The sequence below is a fragment of the Pygoscelis adeliae genome, unplaced genomic scaffold (assembly GCF_000699105.1).
Source record: "Pygoscelis adeliae isolate BGI_AS28 unplaced genomic scaffold, ASM69910v1 Scaffold109, whole genome shotgun sequence".
Classification (NCBI taxonomy): Eukaryota; Metazoa; Chordata; class Aves; order Sphenisciformes; family Spheniscidae; genus Pygoscelis; species Pygoscelis adeliae.
The window spans coordinates 137,334-151,028 of NW_008825556.1; the positions used below are offsets into that span (position 1 = coordinate 137,334).

At 46.6% G+C, this 13,695-nt stretch overlaps 1 protein-coding gene and 1 pseudogene across 1 annotated transcript; both read right to left on the bottom strand.

The window, feature by feature from the left end:
- Positions 1 to 1,067: 1,067 nt before the first annotated feature.
- Positions 1,068 to 4,948, bottom strand: LOC103923823 (keratin, type II cuticular Hb4-like). The gene is made up of 8 exons (XM_009332251.1): positions 4,499 to 4,948; positions 3,781 to 3,989; positions 3,219 to 3,279; positions 2,858 to 2,953; positions 2,429 to 2,593; positions 2,147 to 2,272; positions 1,534 to 1,758; positions 1,068 to 1,106 (listed from the first exon to the last, which is right to left on the bottom strand). Exons 1-8 carry the CDS (start codon positions 4,946 to 4,948, stop codon positions 1,068 to 1,070), a joined length of 1,371 nt encoding a protein of 456 aa, XP_009330526.1.
- A 2,985-nt stretch (positions 4,949 to 7,933) lies between these two features.
- LOC103923824 lies at positions 7,934 to 12,171 on the bottom strand (annotated as a pseudogene).
- Between the last annotated feature and the right edge of the window lie 1,524 nt (positions 12,172 to 13,695).

Sequence of the window (13,695 nt, forward strand, 5' to 3'; positions counted from 1 at the left end):
GGTCGTTAGAAATAAATCCCTGCTTCCTTTTTTTCTTCCCAAATAGGATTAATGTACACATACTAGCAGTTCAGTGTGCTAGGTACTGGACAACTGGGAAGGCAGTTGTTGCTGGTCCCATGCATTTAAGGTTGGGTTTGGATCCCTTGAACAAGATCACAGAGGAGCTTTGTGTCCTGGGGCCAGAGACATTGATGGATCAGTCCCCTCCATACATGACAGTGGACTCTGGCCCCCAGACTCTTCAGTTATGACGGCATTTATGGCAACAGATGAGGCAGACCATTAAAAACCCAGAAGGAAAAGGAAAGTTGAGGATCAGTTTCAAAACAGGTAATGCAAGTACATAAGCAAACTGAAATTTACCCTTTGGGGCAAATAATCAATGAAATCGATGCAGTGTGTAGGGGAAACTGCAAGCTAGGCAATTTTGGGTGAGTTCTGCTTATGCCAGGGGTGTATGTGTAATCTAAAAGGCTGGCTGATAAAACTAGGTTGAGCCAGGGTGGGAGCTGCTAAGACAGCTGGGCTGGATAAAGCTCTAATGAAAACACTTAGGTAGAAGGTCCCCTCTCTTGCACTTCATTTTAATCCTTGAATTTGTAGGAGTGGAAAGACCAGGGAACTCACCAAAGGCATCTTGTTTTAACTGCATAATGGGAGTGATGAGGGAGACTTTAGCCCCTCTTCCTCCTAGATTCCCTAGCAGAAATAGCAAAATTCTTGACTATAGAAAAGCCCTCTTTGTTTTTTGTATCCCCATGCATGCAAAATGGGTGTGCAGCCTGGGGGAGCTGGGTGCACATGATCGGCTCTGGCCTGGCTGTTGCTGTGTGTTGGCAGAAAGGCGTGCGTGTTGCTTTGTTTCCAGCCTTGCCATTTATCTACAGCTTTTTACATGTTGCTCCTGGCTGACTTGCTCATGGACACCACCTTCATGTGGGAGCCTCTCATGCTCCTGCTGCTAACACCATCACTGCAGCTCACTGCTGTGCCGCAGACCCCCACGCTGCCGGTCCAGCATGCGCTTTTGTTGGCTGATGCACGGGCACTTGCAAAGCCAGGCTCTAGGCCATAGGTGGGACCTCCCTGCGAATGGCAGACAGCTGCAAAAGGCAGAGCAAAGCTGAGTTTCAGCTTAGGGAATTCCCTGGAGAAAAGGCAGAAGATTCCCGAGTTTGGTAGAAGGTGAATACTTCAACTTACGGATGTTGACAGGGAAGCCTTCTTCTGCACAGAGCCTGTAGAGAATGGGAAAAGGTTGCACATTATCAATCTGTCTTCAAGTGCAAAGCCCTTTAGCCTCAAATGTGAGCCTGACCCTCTCTAGCCTGTCTCTCACTGTTTGGAGGCAGTAGGACTGGCTGTTTGGGTGGGTTTGCACTGGTGGAAGTCTATTAGGACTGATGGGAAGAACTGATCTGCATCAGGACCGCGTAGATGACTTGTAGCATGGCAGCTCCAAAACAGCGCTGGCCAGTTGTTTTTCCTTTCAACACATGCATCTAAAGTAGCCCTGCTATGGTCTGTCACCCACCTGCTTTCCTCTCCTTCCAACAGCTTCCTGTAGGTGATGATCTCGATGTCCAGGGCCAGCTTGACATTCATGACCTCCTGGTACTTGTGGAGCTGCTGGGCGAGGTCTGCCTTGGTCTGCTGCAGGGCTGTCTCCAGCTCGGAGAGTTTGTGCTTCGCATCCTTGACGGCCATTTCCCCACGCTGCTCAGTGTTGGCCACGGCAGCTTCCAGCCTGCTGCACTGCAAGGAGCGAGACACAGTCAGTCTTAGCTGTCTCTTGCTATCTTCAAACGTAATGCATTATCAAGAGATGGGTTTAAAGTCTGGTGCATTCAGCCCAGCAGTAAGATGGACATGCAGTCCCCTCTGGCAGGGGTTTGAGGGAGCTGGACATGCAGTTTCAGCATTCCCTCATGTTGCTCACAGGGGATGGGATGCTATAACCGCATCTGCCTTCAGGTACTGCATGAGTTGGGCTTTAATGCAGCCCTAGTTGCAGCAGCAGAGTCCCAGCTCATGAACACCCTTTGCAAGGTGCTACAGCACCATTTAATATAGTTGTGGGAGCTTGCACGAACAGCAATTCACTCTCTGCCCTGCTGAAACAACCAGACCTGGCTGTGCTCACCTGGTCCTTGGCGCTCCTGACTTCTCCGTTCAGTCTCTGGACTATCCGTGTCAGCTCAGCTGTCTTGTTTTTTGTTTCTCGCAGGCTGTCAGCATTTCTGCCTGCAGTGACTCGCAGCTCCTCAAACTAAAGAAGCCCAAAAGACATAATTGCATATCCCAAAAACACATGCTTTGAGTTAAACCAGAGCAAATCAGGAGAGTGGGGGGTGTTTCTCTGGATCTGAAGCTGGTCTGAAGAGAGAAACTGCACCCAAACCCTCCCTCTGCCAGGTTTTCTCACCTTGCTTTCATACCAGGCCTGCGCTTCTGCCCGGCTCCTGCGGGCAATGTCCTCATACTGAGCCTTGATGTCCACAGTGATGCCATCCAAGTTGAGATCTCGGCTATTGTCCATCTGCATGACCACCGAAGTATCTGAGATCTGGGCCCGCAGCTGGTGGATTTCCTGGTGGTGACATGGGGTTGAGCTGTTCAGAGAGATGTTGGTCCTGCTGTGCTCCAAGTCCAGCCCCAAGCTGGTGTGTCACCCACATAGTACAACTCTGTCCCCCTTTGCAGTGACCAAGCAGAGATGGATTGCCGAGTCTCACCATTCACCACAAGTAATGACCACTGCCAAAAAAAACAGTGCCCCCTCTGTCCCTGTCCTTTGGGATGAGCAACTTCAAAATCCAGCTGGGATGGCTAGAGCAATAGGGGGGCTTCTTACCTCTTTGTAGAACATTCTCAGGAACTCAACCTCTTCTTTCAGGCTTTCCACCTTGGCCTCCAATTGTGCTTTGTTTAAGAAAAAACAGTCCGCATCCTGGAGATGCGTTGGGGATAGAAGAAGGAAGTTTGTTAGTGAGAGCAGACTCAGGGCTACCCTTGGGGTGAGGGACTTACAGTGCTGGTACCGTGACTCTGCGCCAGCTCCCAATTACACAGTTGCTGCTGATTTGAGTTCAAGCAAACCCGAGCACCGGCTCCTGCTTGTACTTGTTTTGTGTGCTGCTTTTGGGAAATAAATCATCGCGTGCACCCCAAAGACCTGAACCCGGAGAGGAGAGTTCAAACAGCCCCTTGCTCACCTTCTTCAGGGCAATAAACTCATTCTCGGTGCACGTCCGCTGGCTGCATTCGTCCTTGTACCTGTGTGGGAAAATGGGAGATTTTTAGTTCAGTGCAATTACATCTTTGTTTGGGTTTCTTCAGGCCTTCTTTCAAGAAGTGAAACTCCTAATTCTTTTCCTTCTCCCCAGACAATGTTTTGGGATGCTTTGGTCTTGTTTCATAGCCTGTGGGAAAGCAAACATGTTTTCAGAGAGGTTTCTGCGTCTTTACAAATTTGCAGCAGAACTGTTTTAATTTGACCTCTGCAATAGCAAATAGCTGCTGAACATTTCTACATGTTAATTCCTTGAATTAACATAGAGAGAAAGAGAACCTGGAAGAGGGATGTCCTCTGTTTTCTCCATCTCTCTCTAAATTGGGACCTTATTTTGTATACTGGGATCCTGGTAGATCTCTCCATCTAACTACTAGTTCTCTGGGAACCATTTACTACCATGAAAAGATCGTGGTCTCTGCCTGTTTACAAGTCTCAAACAACATTTTGAGCCCTGCACTCACATTTCTCTGTTTTTTACTTACATTTTCTTGTTGGTTTCCAAAACCTGCTGTGCTGCTTTCAGGTCTGTTTCTAACTGGGCTCTGTTGCACCCCAGTGCTTCCAGCTGCTTCTTCAAGTTACCAGTATAAGCCTCTAACATGGGCGTGATGGTATTCTTGCAGTGTTTTTGACCCTGCAGAAAGCTCCACTTGGTCTCCAGCACCTTGTTCTGCTGTTCCAGGAATCGAACCTGAATCCCAGAAAGCAAAATGGGAAACAAGATGAGGATTAAGGGCTTTTGAGAGCCAGTGTCCATGCAACAGCAGTGAAATGTGTGTTCCTGCTCTTGGTACATGTGAATACAGTGTTTCCTAATCCAGTGTGCTTTTGTGCATAGGCTGTTTCTGGGCCACCCATGTGGAAATGCACAAAAATCTTAAGCACTTCTAGAAAGGAGAGATTTGCAATAAATTGGGGATGTGCCGAGAGCAATGGGAAGGAACTGGAAAGCTGATGAAACTGGTTTTAGCTTGTTCCCTCCCTGCAATCAGGCCTAGAGATCAGATCAATAGCACCTGTACACTGAAGCTTCCTCAGTGGCTCATAAACACCTTGGTGCTCAACTGGCACCCTTATGCAAGTTGCCCTCAATGTCTAAAATGAGTTGTCTTACAAGGATTTCATGCCCTTTCCATGCTAGACACCTCACTTAGACTCTAGTGCCTGCAATTTGGAGCTGAGGAGGGGTTCCCAGCTCACCTTGTCAATGAAAGAAGCAAATCTGTTGTTGAGGGTCTTGATCTGCTCTTTCTCTTGGTACTTCACCGTTTGCATGTTGGGATCGAGTTCCAGTCTGAGTGGTTGGAGCAGTTGCTCGTTGATGGTGATGGGTTTGATGGTGTGTGGCCTGGAGACTCCATGAACCCTGCCAAAGCCAGCACCTCTGTAGCCGAACCCCGTGCCAACTGCACCAAAACCATATTCACGTCTTGGAGGAGGACGTCTTCCAACAGCTATTCTGGGCCTGGAGAATGCCACACCATCAAGACTTCTGCTGCTGAAGTAACCCAAACCACAGTAGCCCATGCCACCACCCCAGTGACACAAGGCAGTGCTGAAACTGCATCGATTCCTGGGAAGAGCTGCAGAGGAAGAGCTGAAATTCCTGGCGGCATGGCCAGAGCTGGTGCTGTAGGAGCAGCAGGACATGGTTGCTGGTGGGAGAGGGACTGGTGCAGGCAATGTGCTGGGAGCAGATTCCAGGGTGCAGTTCCCTCTGACCACAGTGGAGCACCTTCTTCCTTTTATTTGCATGGAAGATGGGGCGAGGCCGCATGAAACTTCCACAAAATGTTTATGATGCAAAGAATGTGAACTACTTAGCATATATTGTGCTTACCAACAGAGAAAGCAGCAGCATATTTGCCCCATGAAGGTTTGAAGAATGCTGTTAAGTCAGAGGGGTCATATGTAGGTCTTGTGTAATAGCAACAAAAATTAGGGGAATTGTGCTGGGTGAATTGTTTTCAGGAGACATGGTAAAAACTGCACGTTTCCCTTTTTACAGGTTGGACAAAGTAGAACTGAGCCTTTGAAAATGTAAAATGCTTTTCTATCAAAGGAGATCTTTACGTTTTGCTGGTACCTCAGCTTGCAAGTAAGAGTTTTGAAGGAGAATGTGATTCAACCTGCTGTTCAATAAAAACTATCAGTAATAAATGTGAATTAACTGAGAATTAATGAACAAAGTTGTGCAGGCAGGTTAGTGGTAAATGACCATGTTTTGTTGGCTCCATCTATAAAAAGGCAACATGTTTTAATGCCACGAAAACATCTGTGGGGCCAAATCTATTTCTCAAGGTGATTTTTCTGCAGGTTGCTGATATGTTTTCCAACGTGGTAATTTATTTGGGGGGAATTGCTGATTAGTTGAAATTGAAACAGATGCTTGGAACATGGTAGCTTTTGCAGGCACTCTTATTGGCCAAATCCTCAGAAAACTGGCATCTCCTCCTCCCCTCATCCCTCAACTTGAAGGTTGGGTTCCCACTGGTTTGGGGCAGGGCCAGGCTTGGTCCTTCACCTCCTACGTTGGGCGAGTGCCCTCATTGCGGCGTCAGGGCTCAGACTCTTCCTGGCTTTGCTGTTCACACACCTGCGTGTCTGGGTCCTTGGAAGGACAGGGATAGCACCAGTGCCCGCGTTGCTGCGTGGGAGGGTGGCGTCTTTCGTAGGGGCAGGGTGGAAGTTTCAAACGAATGATTCTGTTTTGTTTACTGCATTTCTTTCGCCTTCCCTATTCAGGGGTTGGTTACAATTGCAAGCCAAAATTACCAGCTTTGCTGTAGGGATCTGGGAGCTCTTGGGACACCTCGGCTCCAGGGCTCACAGATGTCTTTAGGGGGATGGGGCATGAGAAGATCTAGAGTTAATCTTGTGATTATCCTCAATCCTTATGTGTCAGACCATGTTGCTCCAGACTGTAGTTGTATTTTATGGCTCCGTGGCCGCATCTCTTCTCTCCACATTTTCATCCCAGGTAACACCTTCTGCTTTTGATGAGACAAGTGCCACCAGATGCAACTGTACAGGGCTTTTGGACTGAAATCTGCGAACAGAGGTTGCAGGAGGCTGGTCTCGCAGGGAGCCTGACCGAAAAGGAGAGAGGGACAGTGGATAAAGCTACAAGTTCTCCAGTGCAACAGGGAAAGGCAGTTGAATATGTTGTTGCACTGACTCCAAAAAAAACCCAAAATGTTTTGAACTAGCTCAGTTAAACCAAGTAGTTCAAATCGGGTTGAGCATGTTCGGAGTAAGATGTTTTGGTGCTACTTTTTTTCTTTAATGGAAAAATCTCAATTTAAAAAAAAAAAAAGGTTTTGATTTGGAAAAACTTTTTGATGGGAGAATTCCTCCTTTTCCAGCCTACCACAGGCTTCAGAGCAGGGAAATATCCCCTGCTTTTGTTCCTGTTCTCATGATCTCTCGCATCCCAGCTGCATTCACGCAGTCTGGCTGTAGCCACTTTTGGCAGGTCTGTCATACCACAGTGATTTTCAACCCCCAGGGAGTTTCCCCACCTCTTTCATCCTGGTCTTAGGGGATTAGGTCAGGGGTATGATGTTCACTGAGTGATGGACATGGGAGGAGTGTGGTGGGGGGAGACGTGCTGTGACCCGATCTCCTCATCTCCCTCCCTGTTCCCATGGACCAGCTCCGCACCCCACATTTTCCAAAAGCCAGTGGACCCCCTGGGGATTCTAATGAGAGATGGCCTCGGCCTTGATTTGAGTTTGGGTTTCTTTTTTTTTTTAAATGTCTCGTTAACGTGTGTTTTGTAACTCTGAAAAGAGGAGCTATATCATGTGATCTCAGATTTGCTGTGTCAGTTTACTGGGGAGAAATAGAGAAAAAACAAGATAAAGCCAAACAACAAGCATCATAGAGGAACTGGATGTTCTAGGTAAGACTCCTCTGCTCCCTTTGATTTTTAACTTTTCATTACAGTCACGTCCATACACTGGAGGAGCAGAAACTTACATTGGTTAGTGTTTTTAACACAGGTAAGTTGTTCCTTAATACATAAGCTGTGCTAACTGTTCACTGCCTAGTTAAAATAGCATTGTTGTGCAGGCTTTGCTAGACCTACACAACCCAGGAGGAACAGGCAAACTTTGGGAAGAGCCTATTTCTAAAACTACAGCATAAAGTAATGAAAAGAGCAAGTTTCATAACAGTAGTGAACATTGCGGGGAATAAGCAACGCAGACTGGACTGGAAGCTTTAAAATCCCCCTTGTGTTTTCTGCGTGTGCTGCTAGCAGGCTGCTGCTGCTATGAACTGGTGGAGTAAGGACCCTCCTTTCAGTGCTTGGGGTTTTTTTAGTAATTTGTCCTGTAGGAGGCTGTAGAGGACACGAGTTTGACATTGGAGCTCTTCCTGCTCACAACACTGTATCCTTCCGTGGTGGTACAAGGAGCACAGATGTCTCCAGAGCCGGTGATGATGCTTTTGCCACAGACACCTCCTCCAGTCACTAGACCTCTGCTTCTGAATAGGGATCTGCTGCTGGAAGAGTAGCTGCCACGAAGTATGGGTCAGTATTGCATGTGATTCTTCCTGGGGATTGGCCCACAGCTGCAAAGAAAACATTTCAGCTCAGGATTTCCATCCTACAGAGTAGATCCTGGGGGACTAGTAGGAATAGGGATTTGTCTGGTACTTAAAAATATTCACAAGGCAGCCACTGTCTATGCACAGCCTTAGGGGGATGGGGAAAATGGACATGTGTAAAAACCAAAGTCTGTATTTAATGTGTGTCCCTATAACTGGTTAATAATTGGGAGGTTTGAGGATGTGGGAAGCTGCCATCAGTCCAGGCAGGTGCTTTGGACCTGCCATGACTCCACTGCTTAGCTCACACCTGTGAGGAGGTTTTTCTGAGTCTGGTGTCATGTCGAAGCAGGGAAAGGGTTTTGCTTTGGCTCTGTGTGTGTTAGCGTGAGCAAATCCTGGCCAAGAGCTTTCCCTCTGTCCCCTCAATTAGCCCACATGTGAACAGGTACCCAGTCATTTCAGCTGGCATGGCAAAGGTGGTCAGGCACAACTGTGCTTGAGCCTTTGGCTTGATAAGACCTGAGGCTACACAAGACATCAACTTTATTCGTGCAAGGTCTTCCATTTACGGGGGGAAACCTAAGTGCCAGAGTGCATTAGGAGCTTTTGACTTTGTAAGGTGTTTGGGTTCATAAGTGCTGGACGGTGCTTTGGGAAGTGTCACCGCCTAGGACTTCGGGTCTCAGTGGGATTTGCTGCAATTACAGAGGTGATGGCTCACCAAACAGACTGTGAAAGGTGCTTGTGGGGTTAGATGTGTTACTATTTCTTCCTTGCAGGGTTGTACAAGCACCCACCTGCTTTCCTCTCCATCCAGCAGCTTCCTGTAAGTCATGATCTCAGTGTCCAGGGCCAGCTTGATGTTCATGAGCTCCTGGTACTCATGGGCCATGTCCTGCTTTGCCTTCTCCAGCTCGGAGAGTTTGCACTTTGCATCCTTGATAACCACTTCCCTGTGCTCCTCAGCTTCAGCAATGTCTCCTTCCGGTTTGCATCTCTGCAGGTAGGAGATTTTCATTACTGCCACTTATTTGCACATGTTTTGAATAGTTCAGAGCTGTTGAATCTGCCTGTCTGTGTATTCATCCACCTGCACTTTATTATATTTTCAGATTCTATAGACAAACCTTTAACTCTAGGATGCTTCTCTCTGCCTAGCTGAGACTTTGGGGTGTGTGTTGTCTTCTCGCTGCAGGTCTCTACTGATGGTAGTTCAGTTATTAGTCATAATAGACCATTTTACTCTGTAGTCTGGACACTTGCAAGTCTTAGAGTTGAGCAGCTGACATGTATGTCACCAAAACTGGCTTTATTGCTCCCTTGCTCTAGCGGAGGAGTTTTGGAAAGCCACAACCTGCAAATGGCAATTGACACATTATTGCCCCTGAGTCATCCTTACCTGGGCTTTGGTGTTCTCCAGTCAGTCTCTGAATCACCCGATTCAACTCCACAATTTCATTCTTTGTATTACGCAAGCTGTCGTCGTGTTTGCCGGCGGTTTCTCTCAGTTCCTCATACCGAGGAGAGAGAAAATGCAATGAAAATAAATACCGGAGTGAGGAGATGAGTCAGTAATTAAACCTACTATGTGATTCTGGGTCCGCAGTCGCGGATCTTGAGCTTTAAGGCAAAAACCTTTGTCACTGGGGGACAGAATGACTCATTTACACAGTAGCAGCTCTGTGTGTGAAGGCATTAACATATGTATCACACATAGGGAAAACACAACAGCTGGTTAAGAAAACAGACCTTTAAAAAGTCTGTTCAACCCAAATTAGGAAATCTGAAGAAGCGGGGCCCTTAGCAGAAGTGGGGCATAAATACTTTTTTGAGTGTCATTATGACTCACCTTGCTGTAGTACCAGGTTTCTGCATCAGCCTGACTTTTTTTGGCAATGTTGTCATACTGAGCTTTGACATCAGTGATTATGTCATCCATGTCCAGGCCTCAGCTGTTGTCCATTTACACAATAACAGAGGTGCCCAAAATGGGTGCTTGGACTTGAGTGATTTCCTAGGGGTGACAGTAAGATTATCAGTCGTCTGCACCAGAGGTGCTTTCCCTGCAGATCTCCATGGTGTGGAGACAAGGAGATGCAGTGTGCTCCACGTACCACGACTTCAGGCTCACTGCAGAAAACCCAAAGAGGGATTTTCTGTTTAATCACTCTGGATCCTACCTTCACCATCAAGTTGCAACGGATTTCTTAGGATCTCGCCTGTGTAGTGCAAGAGTAACACCTTTGAAATCTGGAGCAATCAACTGATGCACACGTGAAACACCAAAAATCTCCATGAACTTAAGCGATGGGTTGTGGGAGCCTAACTCCACAGGCCCCCTAAAGAGGCATGGAGTGGAGGAAAAGGGAGCGGAAAAGGAAGAGCCATTACCACTTCATACAGGCTCCTCAGGCAGTTGATCACTTGTATGAGGGACTCCACCTTGGCTTCCAGCTCAGCTTTGTTCACATAGGCCCAGTTTGCATCCTGAAGCACATCAAGGTTTATGAAATGAAAGAGCAAACTGCTTAATGCCAGCAAGTGATGAGATTACAAACTTTTAGGGCTGCTCTTTTCAAGGACGTAAATTTTACCATGTTATTAAATTGTTTCACACCCTTATCCTCTTAGGCAGAAGGCGAAAAATCACTAGAGACAGAGAAGAGAAGGAAAGGTTTTGACCGGTTGGGGTGTACAAACATCCCAAATGAACAAGCTCAGCTAAAACTGACTCACTTAAGGTGGGATTCAACCCTTTTAATTAAATCTTCCCAAAAGCTGGCCTTTAGGTCCCTCTAGAGTCTCTGGAGAGTGAGCGGCAGTCTCACCCTCTCTTTCCAGCAATATTGGCTGCTGTTCACGCTAAAAGCCTGGAATAAGTGTTTGAATTGGTTTGAAATGCTCATACCTTTTTGAGCATAACAAACTCATTCTCTGCACATGTTTGCCACTGAGTTTCCTCTTCACACCTGCAAGGAGAAGAAAAAAGACCACTTTGCTCCTCTTTATTCAGCTTAAGGAAGAATATGAATCTAATCTTCCCCTACCACCTCCAAATGCTCAACCTCAGCATGGAAACAAACTGCTGATGCAAGCCATACACGTGTACATCTGGAGGAGATCTTGCATCTTGTGCAGTCTTTGCCATCCAAAAATTAGATGAGATCAGTTCTAGCCCTAGTTTCGGAGCGTGTATCTTTTTTACACTTTTTCTTGTAATCTTCCATGATACCCTGCATGGTGCTCAGTTCTGTTTCCAGCTTGGCTCTGTCGCTTCCCAGAACATACAGCTGCCTCTTCAACTTGCCAATGTAAGTTTCAAACATTGGCTTGATGTTGCTCCTGTAACACCTTTGTTCCTGTAGAAATCCCCGTGTGGTCTCCAGCACCTTGTTCTGTTGCTGCAGGAACTGGACTTGAAACCCAGAAGTAAAGCATTCAACGTATAGTGATTTGTTATACTGGTGACACAGAAGTGAACCAGTATACCAATTACATGGTATATATACCAGTAGATATATATATACCAGTGAACCAATTACAGTCCCAGAATTGCTAAATTGAGAGGTAAAATCTGTGAGTTATTCAGGATAGTATCAGGTGAATGGAGAAGGCATGCATTTAAAATCTGTCGAACAGCATCTTCTCATAAGAAGGTTCTTCAGCAAAATGTCTTGGTTGTTATTATGCAAAAAGCACTGAGTTAGACTCAGCATCAAAGTAGAGTGGGGTAACTCAGAGGTAATTCTACTGAAGTTAGGGTTCAAGTGATCTAAAAATGGGGCATTAGAGAATCAACTTCTCTGCATGTAACAGCAAAGCTTGATTGTCGTTTGCAATAAGACTGGTTTACACCACTCGTGGAGCATGAAAATACCTTCTTGCCTCCACTGAAGGCTTCTTTTTATTCTAAGGTGGTGCAAAATGTCCTCCTCATAAAATCCAAACAGGTCCTTACTGCAAAGTCAGGCTGCTAGTTTTGGCTGCTGTTGCTAGTAAGTAGTTTGGCAAATGCATTCCGTGTCTCAGATGTGCCATACTGCAGCTTGTTACGGCTCTGCAGCTCTGGTGCCCATTGAGCTGAGCATCTCTTCTCTTGCCTTGTCAATGAAAAATGCAAATTTGTTATTGAGGGTCTTGATCTGCTCCTTTTCCTGGTGCTTCACAGGAACCTTCAGTCGAAGGTTTGGGTCCATCTCCAGCTTGAGCGGCTGGAGCAGATGCTCATTGACTGTGGCCTTAACAATGGGTGTACAGACCCCCAGGGCTCTGCCGACCCTGCAGCCAAAGCCAGCACCTCCATAGCCCAACCCCATGCTTGAGGGGCTGCAGCCATATGGCAGTAGGTGGCAGCTGCTGATTGCTAGCTTGGGCTTGCAGCCTGCACTGCCACCAAGGCTTCTGCTGATGAAGCATTCCAGCCTGGGGTACCCTACACCACAACCTCCCCGGCATGAGATGGTGCTGACAGTATATCTCTTCACACTTCTTGGGATTACAGCAGAGCAAGAGCTGAAACTCCTCATGCCCCCAGCTCCGGAGCAGACATGGTAGGATTGGCAAGATGTTGAGAGCAGCTCGAAGGGGAATGAAAGCAGAGGGAGAAGCTGAACACAGGAGCAGAAGGCAATGTACGCAAGTTGACCCAGCCGGAAACCCTCTGCAATGAGAAGCAGAGCTTTCACCTTTTTGTGTTCCAGGAAAACAGGCTTTGGCTGCATGACCAGCCCCAGAAGACCATTTTTAAAGATGTTTATGAGCTTAGGTTGTTTGGTAATATCCTACTCGTCTTTTTTTGCTGAATAGTGACCTGAGCTGCTTTTAAGCGTACACCTATCATTCAGTTACAGGCTGTGTTTCTAATTTGAATGGGAGGGAATCCCTGGTCCCATAAAAACTGCATTTGCAAACCTCCCTTTTTTTATAGTAAGCCTGAAAGAGAGAAGCAGAACCAATCTTTTGATGTTTGCAGGGCACTGGGAGCGAGGGAAGAAGCATTGCTTTGTTTTACATGTGGGAAAAGAAGAATCTGAGTTAAACTCTTGGGAATATTTTAGGGATCCAAACACTGGAGCTGATTTTGTTTGGTATTACATTAGCCTTTAGTCAGAGTTGCTCCTTTTGTAAGCCTAATTCTATAATTTACTCCTTTCTTTCTTTCATCTGACCTCTGTAATTTTGTTAGCCTCAAGAGAACAATCTTCTAATTCTGTCGGGACAGGAGACGGACCCATGCAAGCGTATTTCTTGGTGCTAGGGCTCTGCTGGTCTGTAACTACAAGGAGAAAACAGGTGCAGCAAAGGGGGGTGTGAGAGCAGGAGAAAGCAGTGAAAGATTTTCCAGCTCAGACCTTTGCACCAGCTGGGGAAATCCAAAGCCAAAGGTTGAATAGATCAAGGTGATGGCGGAGTGAGTGCACTGATCCTGCAAAGAGAAATTCAGTCTGATTTGCTGCTCTGTCTCTCAAGCTACCCGTGTGTTTCTCTCCTGCGCTGAATGCCCTGAAAAGCGAGTCTGGTGTTGTCCCTAGTTTTGATGGGAGTGTGACTGACACCAGTCAGATAGATTGACACCTCTCATCTTATTCTTTGCAGAAGTGTCCTCCATGGGGAATAGCCTACAGGAGAACTCGGCTTGGTCATTCCTTTCTGGTGAAATTATTTGGCAAACCCCTGTGAATGTAAGTTTGGACTACATATATTTATATATTTTTCAGCAAAGGTTCAGAGTGACAAAGATGCAGGAAAGGCAGATAAGTCTTTCCTAGAAAATGAAATAGGTGATTTTCAGTTCCATCTTTGCTGAAATATTGAAAGGGCTGTCTGCCATGGGTGGGAAC